Here is a 20,993-nt window from a genome sequence, read left to right as displayed (position 1 = left end):
GGTGGCTGTGAATCCCTGAACCATCCATTGTATCATGCTCCCTCCATCATATCCATCTTCCCAAAATTTTTAATCTTAATTCTTCATGTTTGTTATTTCTTATGCAATGGTAATACTCTATCATGTTCATATTTGGCAATTAGTTTATTGCTTTTCCAGTAAATGAGCACTTAATTTGTTTCTAGTTTTTTACTATCTCAAAAAAACTCATAGAATGAGTATTTTGGTTTCTAAGTCATCATTCTTTGGGGATATATGTCTTTTTTGGGAATATTTTGCAATATGTAACATCTCTGTCTTTGTCTCAATCTTCCTATATCTTCCTCTCTCTTCAATATCTTTCCAGTGTATTGCATGGCTGCTGATACTGGCATGATGAAAAAACTAAATTGCTAAAGAGAAATGACATTATAATATAAAATGTAATGGAATTTTGGGGAGAAAAGGAAGAAGGGAGAGGGAGAGAGAGGCTGACAGAGACATACAGAGAATCAGAGAGAGATGGAGAGACAAACAGAGATAGACACAGAGGGACAGAGAGAGATAAGGAGGGAGAGACAGAGATTAAATTGTTAAAACACTTGTCATATGCAGCCAGCTCTATAATTCTTTATGTTTGGGTGTTTTTATGTCAGGGCAGAAATTGTCACTAGTTGCTTTTTTTGTGGGAAAGGATAAGGTAAGAACAAAAATGCCTTACTTCTCTGGAGCATCCAAATCACTTTACAAAGCACATTCCTGTCCTTCTCTTAGTTTAGTAATTCAATGATTTTTGCAGAGGCAATTGGGGTTGAGTGACTTGCCCACGGTCACACAGCTAGGAAGTAGTACATGTCTGATGCCAGATTTGAACTCAGGTCCTCCTGACTTCAAGGTTGGTGCTCTATCTACTGTACCACCTAGCTGCTCCCAATTCAGTGACTCTTAATGTATGATTCATAGGATAGAGGTTAAGGGGTCCTTGATTTAATAAAATATATTTTGAAAAACAATTTTTGGCAATCCTATGTATTTTACTTTATACCTTTGAAACATTATTCTGAGAAGTGGTTCAGCAGAAGAAAGTTAAATTTTTTCTTGCACGTTCTATTTTTACCTTTGTTTCATTTTCCTTGATGTAACCAGTCATGTCCCCACCCCCTGATGCTTTTTATTCTGTAAGAAATCACTTTGTCTTCACCTACTCAATACATACTTGATTAACATATAACACTCCTCTCCCCCCCAAAAAAAAGTCAAATGAAGAAAAAAAAAAGGTATAAAATATTTATAAGATTTGTTTTGTGTATCGCCAGTTGAAAAGAACTGGAACTAATGTAACCAGTGTTGAAGCTGAATAAATTATGGCATGTCATTTTTTAACTTAAAAAAAACATATTTTGAATTCCAAATTCTATTCTTTTCTCCCTTAACTTCTCCTTTCCTGTAGCAGTGAGAAGTTATAGATTATACATGTACAATCATATAATATTTCTGTTGGTGATTTTATACGACACTCAAATAAAACAAATGAAGGAAAGAAAGTGAAAAATAATATTTCAAACAATATAAATTCTTTCTCTGGAGATGAAAGTATTCTTCATCATTAATCCTTTGGCATTGTTTTGGTTCATTGTATTTCTGAGAATAGTTAAGTTATTCACTGTTCTTTATCAAACAATAATTGTTCTTACTATGTACAACATTCTTTCACTTCACTTTATATCAGTTCATGCTTTTCCAGATTTTTATGAAATCATCCTGCTTGTCATTTCTCATAGCATAATAATATTCCATCACAAAGAAAAGATATGACAGCTTGTTTAATAATCCACCAATTGACGGGTACCTCTTTTGGTTTTCAATTCTTGGACATGTGGCATATGACAATGTAATATTATTTTGTTGATAAAAATGAAAAGGGGAGTGTTTTCATTATTCATTTCAGGAATAACTTGGATATACTGAAGCAGGAATTGTTTGTAGTACCAGGGGGACAATTATATAATGACCAATTTTTTTAGTACACCTTCATTTATTTTAAAAAATATTTCCCACTAAATGTAAAAATATTGCATTCTTTTAAAAATGTTTTAAGATTCAAATTCTCTCTCCTTCCTGTCAACCATTCTTTGAGAAGGTAAATAATTGATATAGATTAGGTATATGAAATTATGAAAATCATATCTCTATGTTAACCATGCTATAAAAGAAAATAGACAAGAAAGAAATAAAAACAAAAGAAAACTGTGCTTCAATCTGCATTCACAGTTCATAAGTTCACTATCTGAATATGGCTAAAATTTTCCATCATGCATCTTTTGCAAGTATTTTAGAGAATTGTCTTGACCAAAGTAAATAAGTCTTTCACAATTGATCATCCTTATAGAATTGCTCTTACTGTGTACAATGTTCTGGTTCTGTTAACTTTGCTTTACATCAACTCTGTAAAAGTTTTCAGTTATTTTTAAGCCATCCTGCTCATTTTTAAGCATAAAAGTATTCCTTTTAGCACAAAAGTATTCCTTCACAATCATATACCACAAATTGTTCAGTCATTCCCCACTTGATGGAAATCCCTTTGATCCCAATATTTTGATACTACCAAAAGAACTGCCATAAATATTCTTGTACAAATAGGTCCTTTCCCCTTTTCTTTTATATCTTTGGGATGCAATACTGTAGTGTTATTGCTGGGATTTTATTTTGAAAATTACTGCTTTTTAATATTTTTTGAAATCTGTCACTGCTAGGTCACATTTCCTCATAATTTTTTTTTTCTCACTGATTCCCATGATGTTCTTGCTCTTTTTTTTTCTCTTTCAAAGGAATTTTGTTATTATTTTTCTTAGCTCCATAAAAGAATTCCTTGGTATTTTGATTGTCATAGTGCTGAGTAAATAACTTAACTTGGGCAGAATTATTATTTTTATTATATCAGTTTAGCCTACTTAGTGATAATATTTCTCTAATTTGTTTAGATCCTATTAGTGTGAAATATGCTTTAGAATTGTATTCCTGTTGAGGATAATTCCAATGGATTTGGGATGGAAAATTCCATTTGCCTCCGAAGACTATGGAGACTGGATATGCATCAAAACATAGTATTTTCACTTTTTGTTTATTTGTTTCTTTCTCATTTTTTTTTTTCTTTTTTACCTTTTGGACTGAGTTTTCTTAAGCAACAGGACAAACATGGAAGTATGCTTAAAAGAATTGCACATATTTAACCTGTATCAGATTACTTGCTGTCTCAGGAAGGAGGGGATAGGAAAGGAAGGTAGAAAAATTTGGAACAAAAACTAATATTAAAAACTATCTTTACATGTATTTGGAAAATAAAATACTACTGACATTTTTTTAAATAGTCCCTGGAGTTTTCTTAGAAGGTGGACTCCCAGGTGTTTTATAATGTATGCAGTTGTTCTAAATGGCACTCCTCTTTCTATCTGCCATAGATAACTGCTTATAAACAATACAAGAGGATTATGCACCCAGTGCCAAAAAAGAGTCACTTGTAATCTTCTTCTTACTAATAAGCCAATCCCCTTGACATATTTAGGTTGAAAGTCACTGAAATTGTTCCTGCCGTTTTGATAAAGGTACCACTAAGGCCTACTGCTAGTGCTGCTTCATGATGCTCTGGGTCAGCCCCCATGTCAGTGTCAGAGACATCTATTGACAACTTTCTAAGTAGTCTTGGAAAAATGTCTCATCCTGATCTTTTGTTAGTTCTACCACTCTATATTTCAATTTGAGGCATTATTTTAAACTTATTTTGAGAGGAATGTTAGAATTCAGTTAAGTTGCTGCTTACACTTTCAAGATTTATCTCTATTATTTACATTTCTTCTATCACTTTCTTAAGTTTAGACTATCAAAAATGAAATAAACCAGTTCCTGATTAATTATATTTTCAGATCCCAGTCATAAGTGTTCCCATTGGCAATTTAATAATCAACTCTGAGGATCAGGTTTGATCTGGTTCTACTATTCTCCTAACTGATGGTCTATAGTTCTAAGAATTATAGTGTAATGTATGAAGTGGTATCTATGGGCTAATTTGCAGGAATGCATGGAGTCAATTCTAATCCCTTATGAGAATGGATTGTCAAAATTTTCAGTATGAACATTTATGCTTCAGAAATTACAAAGATTAATTTACTGTTTTGTTGATTGTCTAGACTTAAGACATATTAATAATGCATATTATACATAAATGATGGGTGTGTACTTTATTTTTATCAAGAGAACCAATTATTAATTTTTACTAGTACTCCCTAGATTGAGCTTTCAGCTTGCTTGAATAATAAGCACAGTAGAATGCTCAGAAAATGAAGTCATCACCAAATAAGAGGCCTGGAAATTCAGCCTATGAATAATAAATGCCATTTATATAGTACTTTAAGGTTTGTAAGGTTCTTTAAATTCATTATCTCATTTGAGTATGACAGAATCACGTACTTCTTAGATACAGAAAACTGACTTTAAAATGAGAAAAAGACAGACAGTCAACTAATTCCTGGAAATAATCCAGAATATTCAAAAAAAGTTAAATGAGGTGCAGAAGTCATTTCTTAACTGTAATTGAAACACCAAAAAATTTTAGAAAGAATAAGCATTTTTGGAGTTTTTTCTTTCAATATTCAGACTGTTTCAAAAGACTTTATGGCATTTTAATCTAGGTTTTAAGACTATAAGAAAAGGTGCTATACAATTAGAAAAGTGTGTGTGTGTGTGTGTGTGTGTGTACCTCTATTGATTGGTCTGCATCTATCTATCTATCTATCTATCTATCTATCTATCTATCTATCATCTATCTATCTATATATGTGTGTCTGTGTGTGTGTCTGTATACACACACACACACACACACACACACACACACACACATATATATATATATATATATATATATATATATATATATATAACATGCATTTTGGTACATACACACTTTATAAGAAGACAGTAACTTCAAAAGGAACGTATCAATAATCAGGCTTGAGAAATGTTATCTTACAATAAAAACTTTGATAAATTATATGACTGACTCATTTAAAACCCAAATCTATTAAAATACATACATAAAAAACCTCAAGCTTATACATGATTCATGATTCACAGGTTCCCCATTTATTCTATAACTGAAAATATTAATATGGACAGCAGACTTTATAAAAATATATTTCTTTTGAAATCCTATCCATAAAAAAAATCATATAATACATGATGTCTTATTTGTTGTTTGGAGTTCATAATGGTTTTTATTTGTCTTACATGACGTGCTCCAAAGCCATTTTTACTTTCATCATCTTATTTTTTCTTACAAGAAACTTATGGTTTTCTCTTCTAGTCACAAAGAGAGCTAAGAATTTTGATAATGTGTTTGATATTCTAATGGTCAAGTATAAGTGTAAAGGTAGAGTCTTGCCCAGTGAAAAACAACCATTCTTTGATGGAGGAATTCTAAGCAATATCAAATATTCTTCCACTGCTGCCTTATCAGGGCACAGAAGCTATCTGAGTTCTTGAAATATATGTCAATGGGGGAGAAGCTTATTCAGTTCCTCCAATTCGAGAATTATATGACTATAATTGGCATTTTCTGTATGTGAAAATCAATCTAGCTAAATTTCATCAGATCCATGGGGATTATAAATCTACTAGAGAGCCTAAAGCATCAGCAGAGGTCAATTGTTTTAATTATAGCTAAGGAAACAGAGGTCCAGATAAGTTAATGGACTTTTCCAAGTCAGACAAATTAAAACCATCAATGTTAAGATTACTACTTGATTTTTGATTCTAGAGTATGCTCTTTTTACTATAGCACCAGATGACTTACAAAGAGAAGACTTTTCTTTAGAATAATAGCTCTCCAAAAGTGTCTGTTAAGTTGTAAAGGATGCAATATTCACAACAAAATCATAGCTTCTTGTAATATTGACATAGCAGGTACTAGGGGTAAGAGTAACATTTGCTGGTACCTCTGAAATCTTGCATCCTTTAACAAAACACAAGTTTGTCCTTTGTCAAAACAAAGTCTTGATATGGTAAAGTTTTAATAACTAATTGACAGAAGTCAACTTCCTAAAGGCAACAATAAGTAAAAGGAAATTTTTATTCTCTTAACTTCTTTTCCAACATTTTCATTTTTGGGCACGAAACATTTTTAATGCTTCACGTCCTCTAGCTTGAGCTTTCTTCAGGGCCTCTTTTACCTCTTTGTTTCTTAAACTATAGATTAGAGGGTTCAACATGGGAATCACCACTGTGTAAAAGACTGATGCCATTTTGTCTGTGTCCAGAGAGTGGCTCGATTTGGGCTGTAGGTACATAAAGATCAATGTGCCATAGAAAATGGTGACAGCCACCATATGGGAGCCACAGGTGGAGAAAGCTTTGAGTCTGCCCTCTGTGGAACGGATACGCAAGATAGCAGCAATGATGAAAATATAGGAGATGAGGACAATTGATGAAGAACAAATCATGTCAAATCCAGCAAAGGCAAATATCAACATCTCTTTTATGTGGGTGCTTGAGCAGGCCAGAGCCAAGAGAGGAAGGTCATCACAATAAAAATGATTGATGACATTGGGGCCGCAGTAAGTTAATTGGAATGTGACAATGGTATGGAACAATGCAACCAAAAAACTGTATATATAGGGAACAGCCACTAACTGAATGCAAACTTTCTGAGACATAATGACTGAGTAAAGGAGTGGATTACAAATAGCTACATAACGGTCATAGGCCATGGATGCTAAAAGGAAACACTCTGTGATCATAAATGTCAGAAAACATCCTAACTGGGTTGCACAAGCATTGAATGAAATAGTATTTTTTTCCACTATGAAATTTACCATCATCTTAGGTGTGATGGCCGAGGAATAGCAGAAGTCAACAAAAGCTAAATGACTAAGAAAGAAGTACATAGGAGTATGAAGTCTAGAATCAATCCTGATTAATATAATTAGTCCAAGGTTCCCTATCACTGTGACTAGGTAGATGACTAAGAAAACTACAAAGAGTGGAGCCTGGAGCTCAGCACGATCTGTGATCCCTTTGAGAATAAATTCAGTCACTTGTGTGAAGTTAAATTTTGCCATTTATTCCATGGATGTAATCTGTGAGGAAAGAAGAATGTAAATGTCAAATAAACGATAGGGATAATTATGGAGATGGATAAGTACTATTCCCTGGATCAATGTTTACAGGATGAAAAACATAACAGTGGTCTGGGAGAAAGAGTTCTGGACTCGAAGTAAGAATTGGATTTGTTCTCTGTCTCTGTCATTCACTAATGTAAGACTTTGAATATGTCTCCTCACTCTCCAGGATTAAACCAAGGTGATTGAGGCAGATGATCTCAACAATGTTTTCTCGTTTTTATATTCTCTAGTTCTGTAACTTAGATTGGGCTTAGAATCCTTTCAGTAGTTCTGAAGCATCTTTTACCAGAACTCAGCTTTAGTTCCTACCTAGCTGAGAAGAAGAGTAGACATGACATAGTCTATAGAGAATTGGTCTTAAAGCCTGGAAGATCTGACGTCAAATTCTGCATTTGATCATACTGTCTGCTGGATCCTGAGCAAATAAGTTAAACTCAGTGTTCCAGAAACTGTACACAATGTCAACCTGCTTTGGAAGAGGGATTTTCTTCATCTATGGAGTTTTATAGCAATGAAATCACAAGTTCAGTCTTCTGATTGTGAAAGTATTAATGGATCTGAGATTTTTAAAATAGATATGAAATTAGTGATTTTTTTCCCTTCAATTCAAGCACTTAAGCATCACAAATCACCTATTGTGTACTAAGTATTGACTGAATATGTGGAAAGCATAAAGAGAACATGATTTGTGTTTAAATAAATGAGATATTTAAAGAACTTTGTAAGTCTTAAAGATATTTAAAAAAAGGACTTCATCATCATCATCTTTTTCCTCACTAACAATTTTATTATAACTTGAGGGTATCAAAGGATAAGCATTTCTTAAGTGTATACTATATGCTAGATACTGTAAGTGCTTTACAAATATCATCTTATGATCCTCAGAACAAATTTGTGAAGTAGATAATGTTCTGTTTTCCTTATTATTTTATTACCAAATTGCGGCAGATAGAGGTTGTTACTTGTTTAGTGTCCCACAGCTAGTAAATTTCTGAGGTTGGATTTGAACTTGGGTCCTTCTGACTTAAGACTTTCTGTATCTCCTGTATGACTTAGCTTTCTCTCAGGAGAGCTACATGATAAACAAAATCAATGAATAAGACAAGTATTTATTTAATATCTACTATGTGTTAAACATTCTGACATATAGTGTTGGAGATAGAAAGAAAAATATAAAATAGCTCATGACTTTTAAGTAGCTTATGTTCTGTTATGAAAAAGAACACGAATACAAAGCAAACACAGTTTCAGGAGAACACCATTTGGGAAAATCAGGAAAACTCTCCTGTAAGAAGTGAAAATAGAATTGAGTTTGAAGGACTATATGAAGTCTAAAAGGTGAAGATAGGAATATTTCCTGCCCAGGAGTGAGGAGAGTTTTGATTTACGTTTCTCCCCTACCAATAGACTTGTAACCTTAAGATGTTACTTAACTTTTTTTTCTCATATTCCACGAAAAACATTTGGGATTTCTAGACAGGGGGATTAATAAGTGTTTTGTTTTTTTCTTAATTTTTAAGAGTGCAGTTGCCAATATACTAATATATACAGGAACATTTACATCAAAGCAGTGTTCTAATAAGTATAAATATGTGTCCATGTATATATGTGGATATATATGTATATGTACATACATATATATACATATCAATAAATAGATAGAATTTGAGGAGATAATGTGTAATTAAAACTAGAGGAATTAGGGAATACTTCACATAGGAGGAAGCACCTGAGTTGGGACTTTAAGGAAGCTAAGGAATAAAATAGGAAGGGGTGAAGAGAGACAGTATTTCTGTCATATGGAATAGTTTGTGCAAGGGTATATAACTTATGTGAAAAAGAGAAGGAATAATGTCAAAGTCAGAGAATAGATTGGAGGCTGATTTGACTGAAAACTAGATGATATTCATTAAATCTGGATAAATTACAAATGATAGCTAAACTGTGAAATCTAATTATCTTTTCTCAGTTTTCATCCTCTTAAGCTTTTCTGTCATACCTGATCTCATTTGTAGTGAGAAAATTTTCTGAGAAGCATAAAAACTATAAAAAAATTATGGTTAATAATACCTAATCTATGTTTGTTGACTACTCTCTCCTCTTTGATATTCTCTTCTCTCATTTTTTCATGACTTTTTCTCTCAGTTCTCCTTTTATCTTTCTGACTACCACTTCTCATGGTCTTTTGTTTTCAATGATGTCGAGCCAAAAATTGACTCTAGGTATACCACAAGGTTTTGTCCAGGGTCCTTTAATTATTTTTTTCTTTATGTATTTTTACTTGGTAAATTCATCAATCATCATAGATGTAAGTAATATCCCTATAAAGATTTGCCATTGATACTTAATCACTTAATATAAAGTTCTAGTCTCATCTTGCAAAATGTATATCAAACATTTCAAACTAAATGCCCTGAACACATCATTTCAAACCCACATGAAAACAAACCTTCATAACTTTTCTTCTAATATCCTACCTCTTTCATATGTCACTATCATAAGAAAAATACCTTTCTTTTCCCAATACCCAAGCTCATAATCTTTTGCAGTCCTTGGCTTCTCAATCTCATTGATTCCCACATATCCAATTTGTTGCTAAATCTTAGCATTTATTTCTTCCCAACATATCTTGGATATGTTCTCTTTCTGCTGACGTAGGAATCACTTTAAATCATTTCCTTATGCCTGTGATATGCTCAGGGCATTTCTATTCTGAGACCTTGAAGAATTCCTGTTTTCCCCCTTTTTTCCTACTCACTTCATCTTGGCCAGAATACCCATTCTACTCACATACCACCCAAGGGTGCTAAGAGAATAATACAAAGGAGAGGATATAGGGGCTAGATTCATCCTGACCTACCTGTTAGATGTCAGAGTATTTTGGCTCTGTATGAGACTATTCAGAAAAGTCTTATTTCTTTCTTTTCCTTTACCTTTGAGACCAAAGATGAAATTCCATGCAGGTTAAATAAAAATAGTGATAGTTCCCAAGGGAAGAAAGAACCCATCTTTTAATTGCATTTGGATACTTTAAAATCACTAAGGAACAGAAGTCTCCAAACCAGTCTCAATGGTATCTAATTCTATTTGTCTCCAGATTCATCAATATCTTAAAAGTGATATTCAGGAAAGTTGATTGGCTGGGGTTGTACTTCTCTTTGTGCCTTTAGTAATATCCATATCTTTAGGCAGCTTTCTGTCTCTTTGGGCTACATGTATCAAATGATGATACTTCCTCTTGCTTGTCTTCTTCAAAGAACCATTTTGATGACTAAATGGGAACACTACCAAAAGTGTATTGATTACTATATCTGTCACTGAACCTCACTTATTTGTCTATTTTTATTAGTGAATTAATGGAGTTGATCAGCCAACAATCTCATATTAAGGTTTTATTTATGGTCTACTCATTTGACTAGAACCCTAGAATACAAATAAAAAGTTTAAACGAACTTCCATTCTAGGGGTGGCGAGGTGGCGCAGTGGATAGAGCACCAGCCCTCAATTGAGGAGGACCTGAGTTCAAATCTGGTCTCAGACACTTAACACTTCCTAGCTATGTGACCCTGGGCAAGTCACTTAACCCTCAGGGGAAAAAAAAAAAAAAAGAACTTCCATTCTATAGCAGAACTTATATTCTATATGTCATATAGAATATCAACACCTGTTGATAGTCAAAATATATACAAAATAAAAGGAAATTTGTGTGAAGAGATCATTGTAACTAAAGGGATATTGGTGGTGGTGGTGATAGGAGGAGATTAATAGATGTTTCATGTAAGAAGTAGTGCTTAATTAAAATTTGAGTTGAATATATAGAGGGAGCATGGTTTAAACAAGCAATACTTTATTACAATGACATGAAGAAAAAAACACAAGGAAATATTTTTCCTGAGAAATAACATGTAGGCCAATTTGACTGAATCATACAATGCATTAAAGGGAGAAATTGCAAGAATCAGGAGTGTGACCCCATAGTGGTTAGAATATTTTAAGGCATCTAAGTAGCATGGTGGAGAGAATAGGGTATTTCAAGGCACCAAGACATGGATTGGGATTATTTTCTAGGGAGTTTTTCAGTAGCAAGGAACCTTGAGGAAAAGACAGGAAACAGCTTGTGCCAGGTGAGTCAGACCAATAGAACTACTTCTGTTATCATCTTTCTTGGGAGCTGATGATGACAGCCAAAAATCTGATTTCATGTATCCAGGAAACTATATTTGCAGTGACTTTGTTATATCTCTTGAGAAAACCCAGAAAATGTAATTTTTACCATCATAATCCTTGACACTGTCAAATGGTTAAGCAACAAAAACATATAATTTTATTAGTGCAAATGATATTAAATGTAATACATGACTGGATGCCACTGGGATACTGAATACTACAAGACTTTAACTATCTAGTAACCTTTTCTTGTGACTGGTGAAGTTCCTAAAATTCCTTTATTTTGAGGAAATGTATCATTCATTGTTCAAACTCACATGCCTGTTATCCTTGATCCCTCACTCTAAATCATCCCATTCAGCTGGTCTTTAGTTAAGTCCTGTTTTGAAGACCCACTTTTGCCAGCCATTCTAACTTCTTCCTTAGCCTCATATATCACTCATGACTTTTTGGCCTTCTTACCATGCTTTCACAATTGATACTTTCCCTTTTCTTTTTAAGCTCCCATTTAATGTAGTGATTCCCATCAATATAATGCAAGCTCTTTGAAGGTAGGGGCTACTTTTTTTTGCTTTATAATCATTTCCAACACTTAGCACATTACCTGACACATGATAAACACTTAATGCTTGTTCACTTAAAACAAAAAACAAAACAAAACAAAAAACAAAAACAAAAACAAAAAACAAAACAAAACAAAACAGAATGCACTACATTTATCAGGAACTAGTGAATTTCCCAGAACATGGAGTTTTCAAAAAGACTGAGTTGATTATGTTATTGTAGAAGGCATTCCTTATATATTATAGCATATATAATTATTAGCTGGTCCCTGAGCTTCCTACTTAGAAATTCTGTGAAATAATGGAGATAAAAGAGTTTTGGAAAAATATCAAGTCTTATATAGAAGAAAGTAAAGGAAGGAAACAAGCATGAAGTCCTTCTATGGGCCCAGCACTGGCCTAAGTAAATTTTCAAAAATTATCTCATTTATTCCTTGCAACATTACTGCAAGATAGGTGCTATTTTAATCCACATTTTACAATTGGGGAAACTGAGGCTAACAGAGGTGAAATAATTTGCCCAGGATCACACTGTTAATAAGTGTCTGGAGCTAAATTTCAACTCAAAATCCTATGCTTTCTCCACTGTGCCATCAGTTACTTCCTTCATATCAATGAAGATATCTTTGTAAATAACTATACTTTGTAAGTGATACACAACACTTTCTCCTCTCCCAATTCTAGTGTCTGTATTCTGGATGCTACAGAAGCAATGGGAGTTTCTGCCATATGGAAAACCTTCATGTGTAGATTTCATGAAAGAATATGTCACTTGGATTAATCAAGCTAAGTTTAGAGAGGCTTTTTTTAACTTGACTTTATTTCATAATGATGAAGTTTTCATTCACACTAACTTAAAAAATGAAATGCATAGTAGCTAGAGTCAGGACGATCTGAGTTGAATATAGCCTTAGAATTTGTTAGTTATATGATTCTGAATGATTTGTTTTATTTTGATTGACTCAATTTCTTTAACTATAAAATGGAGACTGTCATGAAGACCAAATGAGATCATATTTGTGAAAAGTTTGGCTTTGATGTCTAGAGCATAGTAGATAGACTTAGTAAATGCTTATTTTCTCTCTCCCTTCTGCCTCTTTTTATTTTATTACTTCCTTCCCTCCTTTTTATTTTTCTTTTATTTCTCCTCATTCCTCCCTCTCTCCCTCCCTTTCTTCTTTCCTTTCTTTTTATTTCTTCATTTCTTTGTTTCTTTTCTTTTTTTCTTCCTACTTTCATTCCTTCCTTTCTTTTTCATATCTTGTCTTTGTAAATTCAGTATCCACACACAAGATTTCACTGTTAATAAAAATAAAACCTTTGACCTCTTTTTCTTTTTTTGAACCACTTAGTCTCTCCTTAGGTGTTTGGGTCAGATGACCTAAATTGATGATGTTATGAGCCATGACCAACATAAATCTTATGATTCTCATAAGCTAAATTCAAACAACTCATTAACAGCATAGCCAAAGAACACTTAACACCATATACCAAGATAAGATCAAAATGGGTCCATGATTTAGGCATAAAGAATGAGATCACAAATAGATTAGAGGAACAGAGAATAGTCTACCTCTCAGACCTGTGGAGGAGGAAGGAATTTATGACCAAAGGAGAAATAGAGATCATTATTGACCACAAAATAGAAGATTTTGATTACATCAAACTAAAAAGTTTCTGTACAAACAATACTAATGCAAACAAGATTAGAAGGGAAGTAAAAAAATTTTTTTACAGTTAAAGGTTCCGATAAAGGTCTCATTTCCAAAATATATAGAGAACTGACCCTAATTTATAAGAAATCAAACCATTCTCCAATTGATAAATGGTCAAAGGATATGAACAGACAATTCTCAGATGATGATATTGAAATTATATCCACTCATATGAAAAAGTGTCCAAATCACTACTGATCAGAGAAATGCAAATTAAGACAACTCTGAGATACCACTACACACCTGTCAGATTGGCTAAGATGACAGAAACAAATAATGATGAATGTTGGAGGGGATGTGGGAAAACTGGGACACTAATACATTGTTGGTGGAGTTGTTAAAGAATCCAACCATTCTGTAGAGCAATTTGGAACTATGCCCAAAAAGTTATCAAACTGTGCATACTCTTTGATCCAGCATTGCTGCTATTGGGCTTATATCCCAAAAAAAATACTGAGGAGGGGAAAGGGACCTGTATGTGCCAAAATGTTTGTGGCAGCTCTTTTTGTAGTGGCCAGAAACTGGAAGATGAATGGATGTCCATAAATTGGAGAATGGTTGGGTAAATTATGGTATATGAAGGTTATGGAATATTATTGCTCTGTAAGAAATGACCAGCAGGAGGAATACAGAGAGCCTTGGAGAGACTTACATCAACTGATGCTAAGTAAAATGAATAGAACCAGAAGATCGCTGTACACTTCAATGTTGTATGAAGATGTATTTTGATGGAACTTCATCATAAAGAAGATCCAACTCACTTCCAGCTGATCAATGATGGACAGAAACAACCACACCCAGAGAAGGAACACTGGGAAGTGAATGTAAACTGTTAGAACTACTGTCTATCTACCCAGGTTACTTATACCTTTGGAATCTAATACTTAATGTGCAACAAGAAAATGGTATTTACACACATATATTGTATCTAGGTTATATTGTAACACATGTAAAATGTATGGGATTGCCTGTCATCAAGGGGAGGGAGTAGAGGGAGGGAGGGGATAATTTGGAAAAATGAATACAAGGGATAATGTTATAAAAATTACTCATGCATATATAATGTCAAAAAATTATAAATAAAATTAAAAAAAATAGCATAGCCAAATTATTAATGTAAACTGTCACTTGAGGGGTCTTATCATTGTACTTCACTGTCTCCATAGGAATAAAGCCTTTTTCTACTGTATGCATTTTCTCTGATGAATGATCATAAATTAATATAATGTCAAATGCACCTGTCTAATTTATTGAATCGGACTTAATATAAGTATCTTGCATTTAAATAGCACTTTTAGGTTTGAAAAGCATTTTATTCATTCTCTCTCATTCAATTTATTTTTAAAACTTTGCAAGGTAAGTGTTATTATTATATTTATTTTGTGAATGAGGAAATAAGATCTGAGAGTGATAACATAACTTTACAATTGAATTGTAAATTGTAATTGAAAATGCTAGAGTCTGAATTTGCAATCAAGTCTTCCTGGCTTGGAGTGCATTATTTTACTCACAGTGTCATCTGCATTGTTCCATAATTTTTTCTACATTATTAATATTTTCTTAAGTCAAAGCTTCTTAAACTGTGGAATGTGATCTCATATGAGTTTGCATAACAATATGGGAGTTGTGAAAAATTTGGCAGCAGCAAAAGGTTTCAAATATTTTGCCAAGATTTAATTCTTTATATAAAAATAAATAAGTACACCCTTTTTATTAGTATGCGAATTGGATCTTATGTTTAATAAATAGCAACATTTCATATATATAACAAAAATTTTAAAAATAAATTTCTTTGATTATTAGTAAGTGTTTATTTTGTGTACCAATTTTATATTGTGGAAAAATGTCTTGAATGAAATGATGTTGTAAGTGTGAAAAGTTTAAGAAGCCCTGGCCCATATATCTTATACCAAAATTAGGTCAAAATGGGTACTTGGTTTGAGAATAAATGGTGATAACCATAAATGAATTAGGAGACTGAGGGGTAATTTACCTATCAGATCTTTGGAAAAGAGAGGAATTTATGACCAAACAAGAACAAAGAACATTATGAAATGCAAAATGGACAACTTTGAATACGTCATATCAATTTTTTCAGAAACAAAACCAACACAAACAAGATTAAAAGGAAAGTACGAAGCTGGGAAAATATCTTACTACAAGTGTTTCTAATAAAGGTCTCATTTGTAAAATAAATAAAGAACCATGTCAAATTTACAAATCATTCTGCAATTGATAAATGGTCAAATTATATGAACAATTTTCAGATGATGACATTAAAGAAATGAAATGAAAGAAATGAAAATTAAAGCAACTCTGAGATGCCATGTTATACCTTTCAAATTGGCTAAGAGGTTAGCAAAAGATAATGATAAATGTTGGAGGAGATGTGGGAAAACTGGAACACTAATGTATTATTGATGGGGTTGTGATCTGATACAATAATTCTGGAAACAATTTGGAACAATGTCTAAAGGGCGACAAAACTGTGCATCCCCTGTGATCTAGCAGTGCCTAAATTACTGGGTCTGTATCACAAGGAAACCACAAAGGAGGGAAAAGGATCCACATATGCAAAAAATGTTTGTAGCAGCTCTTTTTGTGGTAAAGAATTGGGAAATGGCTGAATAAGTTGTGGTATATGAAGTGATGGAATAAGCTGATTTTATAAATGCTTGGAAACATTTACATCAACTGATGCTGAGAGAAACAAGCAGAACCAAGAATACATTGTACATAGAAACAGTACGATTGTGAGATAATTAACTATGAAAGATTTCGTTCTCAGTGGTTGGTGATCCAAGGGAATCTCAAAAAACTTTGGATACAAAATGTCATCTGTATCCAGAAAGAGAACTATGGACATTGAGTTTTCATCACATGCTATGTTCATTTCATTTCTATGTTTTTCTTCTGATTTTCCTCTCAACATGATTTATAAAAGAAATATGTATTAAAAACTAACTTAATGTATAACCAACAAAAAAAAAATTGATCAGTAATTTAAAAAGAAGCCCTGATCTAGATAATCATAAACAATAACTCAAGCCCAGATTTGTAGCAAGTATGATTTCTGAGTTGTAAATATGGTATAAATATTCACATAGAAAATTTAACAACCAACTTTCATAAGCTTGTGAAAATTGGTTCAAACATAGACCTGGTTCAATTAGACAGCCTACTAGGAAATGTCTGATATATATATATTTATTTATATATATATATATATTTATTTTTTATTTTTTTTTAAGAAAAAGGAGCAGAAGCAACATAGTACACACTTGATATATTGTGAATTTAAAAGGTAGTTGGGTAAAGTTATTTGCCCCAAATTTGCATACATAGCCAAGCTTGATGTTAATGATCTTGACCAGTTTTCTCTACCAAATTATGTTATAAGCTCTAGAGTTAAAGACTTTTAGGGAATCAACTTCTCACTCTTTCACCAAGAACATTCTGCAGGGAGAGAAAGATGAAAAAATATTATTCACTAAACTCAATGTCGAATTCCTATTAACAAAACTTCTGCATCCTTTAACTGTTAATATCTAGTACTTTTTAAAGCTTACCAGTTACTACCTGAAAACCTAAAAGTTTGAATTCCACAAAAGAACCATATAACTTATATAGACTGAGAAGGAGATTTAATACAGGTTATCTGGCCAAGGAAATCCATAATGATAACATAAACACTACTACTACTACTGCTGCTGCTGCTGCTGCTGCTGTTACTACTACTGCTACAACTGCTGCTATTCCTACTACTACTACTATTACTGCTACAACTGCTGCTATCACCTCTATCACTACTGCTGCTGCTGCTGCTGCTACTCCTACTCCTACTACTCCTACCTGAATTTTCTATAGAGATTCGAAGAATATTTTTCTTACATTATTTCCTTTGGTACTCATAACAATCCTATAAGATAAATACTATTATTATCCTCATTTTACAGATGAAGTAACTGAGGCTCAGGAAATTCAAATGACTTAAGGTGGCATTAGAACTCACACTGTATCATTATAAAAATAAAGATTACTTTGAACTATTTTATTTTCTGAAATACATGCAAAGATAGTTTTTAAAATTCATCTTTGCAAAACCTTGTATTTTAATTTTTTTTTCTCCTTCTCTCCTTCCTTCCCCCCTCATCTAGGTAGCAAGAAATCTGCTGTGAAATAATTTGACTTCTGATTTGCAGCATCATATATAACATGATTCTATATATCTTCAGTTCATTACCCTAGTAAATACTGCCATAGGTCAAAAAAGGGCCTCTTATTTCTCCTTCATTGTAGAAGAGGACCATAACATCAGGGAAGTGATGGTATGAATTAGATTTAAATGGGGGAAAATTGTGCAGAGTTACCAATCTCACTTTCTCCTCCAGAGATTTCTGGGTCTAGTGTCAAGATAGAGATCAGGACAATTGCAGTTAGTCCTGGATGCAGTTCACCTCTTAAGCTAAGGTCTTTGGCAATTCTCAGTTTGACTGAAGCATTGCCCATTCAGTGATAGTGAGATTTGAGGGAAAAAATTGTATTTTTTACAAGAAAAAATCCAATCTGAGTCGGGGAGACCCTCAGGGTTTCAGGTAAAAATAGAACAATTGTTATTTACACTTTCACTTAGGCTAATCAGGGCCCAAATAATGACCCACTAGGGCTTAACCAGAGACCTATTATTAGCCTGTTTGTGAAAACCAGAGGGATTTGAGGTATAAGACATGCTCTGTATGTTTTTAAAAAAAGTTAATAAAAATAGTAATCAAAGTTTTATGAAGTATCATGAGAAAAAAAGTTATTATATAATAATCATAGTGAAATAGAGAATTCTGAAGGAGACTTGGACTCTAATTGAAGATCTAATACTTGCTGACTGTATATATCCCAGGGAAAATCACAATCCTTCCTTATGCTTCAGTTTCTTCACTTGTTCAATGCACAGACATACAAATATTATCTTTCCAGGTAGTTATAAAAAATTATCCATGAATTTCAAAGTGCTACAAAAAAGTGATTTGTTTCTAGATATGTAATAAAGCTAAACCTGTAATAAAGCTAGACTTTTCCTACCTCATTTCAGAACATATTACCAGCTGACAATTATGAACATTGAACAATATTGGGTCAAAAAGGGGGGAAATTGATCAGACTAAAAAGCAAAACAAAAGAAATAAAAAAAGATTCAGACTATTATAGGAATATAATATGGATCAAACTAAAAAGAGCATAACAATGGTAAAATATCATTAACAAATAGGTTGCAAATGGAATGGATATTCATGTGGAGAAGAATTGACTTTGAACCAATGTACAAGGTATATCATACAAGGAAAATAATTCTGTGTGGGACAAAAATTTAAACCAACTATAATTACACATTTACAAAGCATCATATTTATTCCAAACTTAGAGGGAAAGTGAATGTGTGACTATTGATTAAAAAGAAGCTGTCAGATCAAAGGGCAATTAGCTAGCACAGTGGATAGAGTATAAGTCTAGAAGCAGGAAGACATCTTTTTGAGTTCAAATAGGACTTCAGACACTTACTAGCTGTGTGATGGTGAGCTTGAATCCTGTTTGCTTCAGTTTCCTCATTTGTAAAATAAACTGGAGAAGAAAGTGGCAAATCACTCTAGTATCTTTCCTAAGAAAATTCAATATGGGGTCATGCAGAGTTGGACACAACTGAAAAATGACTGGAAAAACAACAACAACATAATAAATGTAATAAAGATAATTGGTATTTACATAGAAATTTAAGCCTTGGAAAGAACTTTAACTATATTTATTTTCTCCTTGGTGCGTCACCGCAATCTTTCTATACAAGAAAAAACCATATCATTGAATTGAAGAAAATAAGGTTCAGAGAAATTAAATGATCATCTATAGTCATATAATAAATGTGAAAGACAGGACTTGAAACTCATTCTTCCTGTTTCTAATTTATTACTTATTCTTCTAGATTGTGTCTCTCAGTAAATGTGATTGAATGTGTGTTTCTGTCTGAGTGTCTGTGAATCTGTGTGTCTGTATGTGTCTATCTTCTTAAAGAGTAACTTGGACTACTTATTAAAAAGTGAAAGAATTTGCCCATGATTACATAGTAGTTTTCTGTGATAGGACCTAAACCCAAGTTTCCCTAATTGGAAAGCTAGACCTTATATCCTCTCTACCATACCATATTTAAGCATAAACAATACATATAATATACAAAAATAAATATCATGTGCCTATACACACATATGCACATATCCATGTATATGTTTATTATTTATGATGAAAAGTAGTGTTGGGAAGTGAATATGGTGTTGGTCATCATTTAAACTTGGGTTCAGCTCCTTCCTCTGCCACATACCATGTAACCCTTGATAAATCTCAGTACCACAGACAGCTCTCTAAGTCTACATAGACAAGTTACTATCATGATAGAGAGAGCTTCTATACCTTAGAGTTTTTTTTTATAACTTTCAATGTGATTTCAGCTCCTCAGAACATGGAATATTTTAATTTTGTCTTTATAATTTAGTGCTTAGAACCCAGTAGTAATACATAAATACCTGTTTGATCTCTGTGTCTCTTTCTCTGTGTGTGTGTGTGTGTGTGTGTGTGTGTGTGTGTATATATATATATATATACACACACACATATATCCATCCATTCATGGCTCTATCTAATATAAAGAATCATCTATTCACTGTATATAAATACTGAATAATTCTGAATTTTTGGCAAAATAATAAAGATGTCCTTTGGGTGTATGTGGTGCTTTTCTGGGGCACTTTCAAATAGGCCTTTGTCCTCAGATGTTCAGTGTTCATGTTATTCTATTTCTCCTGTCATAGGGAATGATCATTTGAAATTCATTCACACTAACATGAAAGAGATTCAGTACTATAGTACTTTTGGGAATAAGTAAATTTCCAAAAAGGATACTGTGAAAAAAATGTGGAGGGCCAAGTGTAATTGAAACAAGTAATCTTACAACAAGATATTAACTCTACAAGGTTGATACCTTTGATGATGTACTTATAATAGAGTATCTAAGAGCTAAGAGATCTGGGAAGGAGGATAGACTTGGAGGTAGACAGAGAAGACAGAGGACTGGAGGCTGGAGGACTCAAGAAGACTTGAAGAAGAGGCCCTTGTGGTGACTGGCTTGGCCTCCTACACTTCTCCACTGAGTCCAAGGCCCATCTGAAGGTCCCCCAGAAAAGTAGTGGTTAACCTATCAAGTCCCTTCCATTTACCACTTTTGAGATCTCTCCTCAGCACCTGGCAGTTACATTGGAGCTGCTTGCACTGGGCAAAAGAAGTTTCTATATCTAAAGGAATTAATCTATAATGGTTGAATTTCAAGCATTTCACATGAGAGATATTTGGCATTCAAGGAT

General features: G+C 33.1%; 1 protein-coding gene across 1 annotated transcript; it reads right to left on the bottom strand.

Annotated features, from left to right (window-relative positions):
• Positions 1-2,801: 2,801 nt before the first annotated feature.
• Positions 2,802-7,097, bottom strand: OR8U3 (olfactory receptor family 8 subfamily U member 3). The gene is given in 2 exon segments (XM_074275917.1): positions 2,802-2,847; positions 6,148-7,097. Coding segments are annotated over 2 exon segments (996 nt in total).
• Positions 7,098-20,993: the final 13,896 nt, after the last annotated feature.

This window comes from Sminthopsis crassicaudata, chromosome 6 (assembly GCF_048593235.1).
Source record: "Sminthopsis crassicaudata isolate SCR6 chromosome 6, ASM4859323v1, whole genome shotgun sequence".
Taxonomy (NCBI): Eukaryota; Metazoa; Chordata; class Mammalia; order Dasyuromorphia; family Dasyuridae; genus Sminthopsis; species Sminthopsis crassicaudata.
This window is presented reverse-complemented; position numbering and strand designations above follow the sequence as displayed.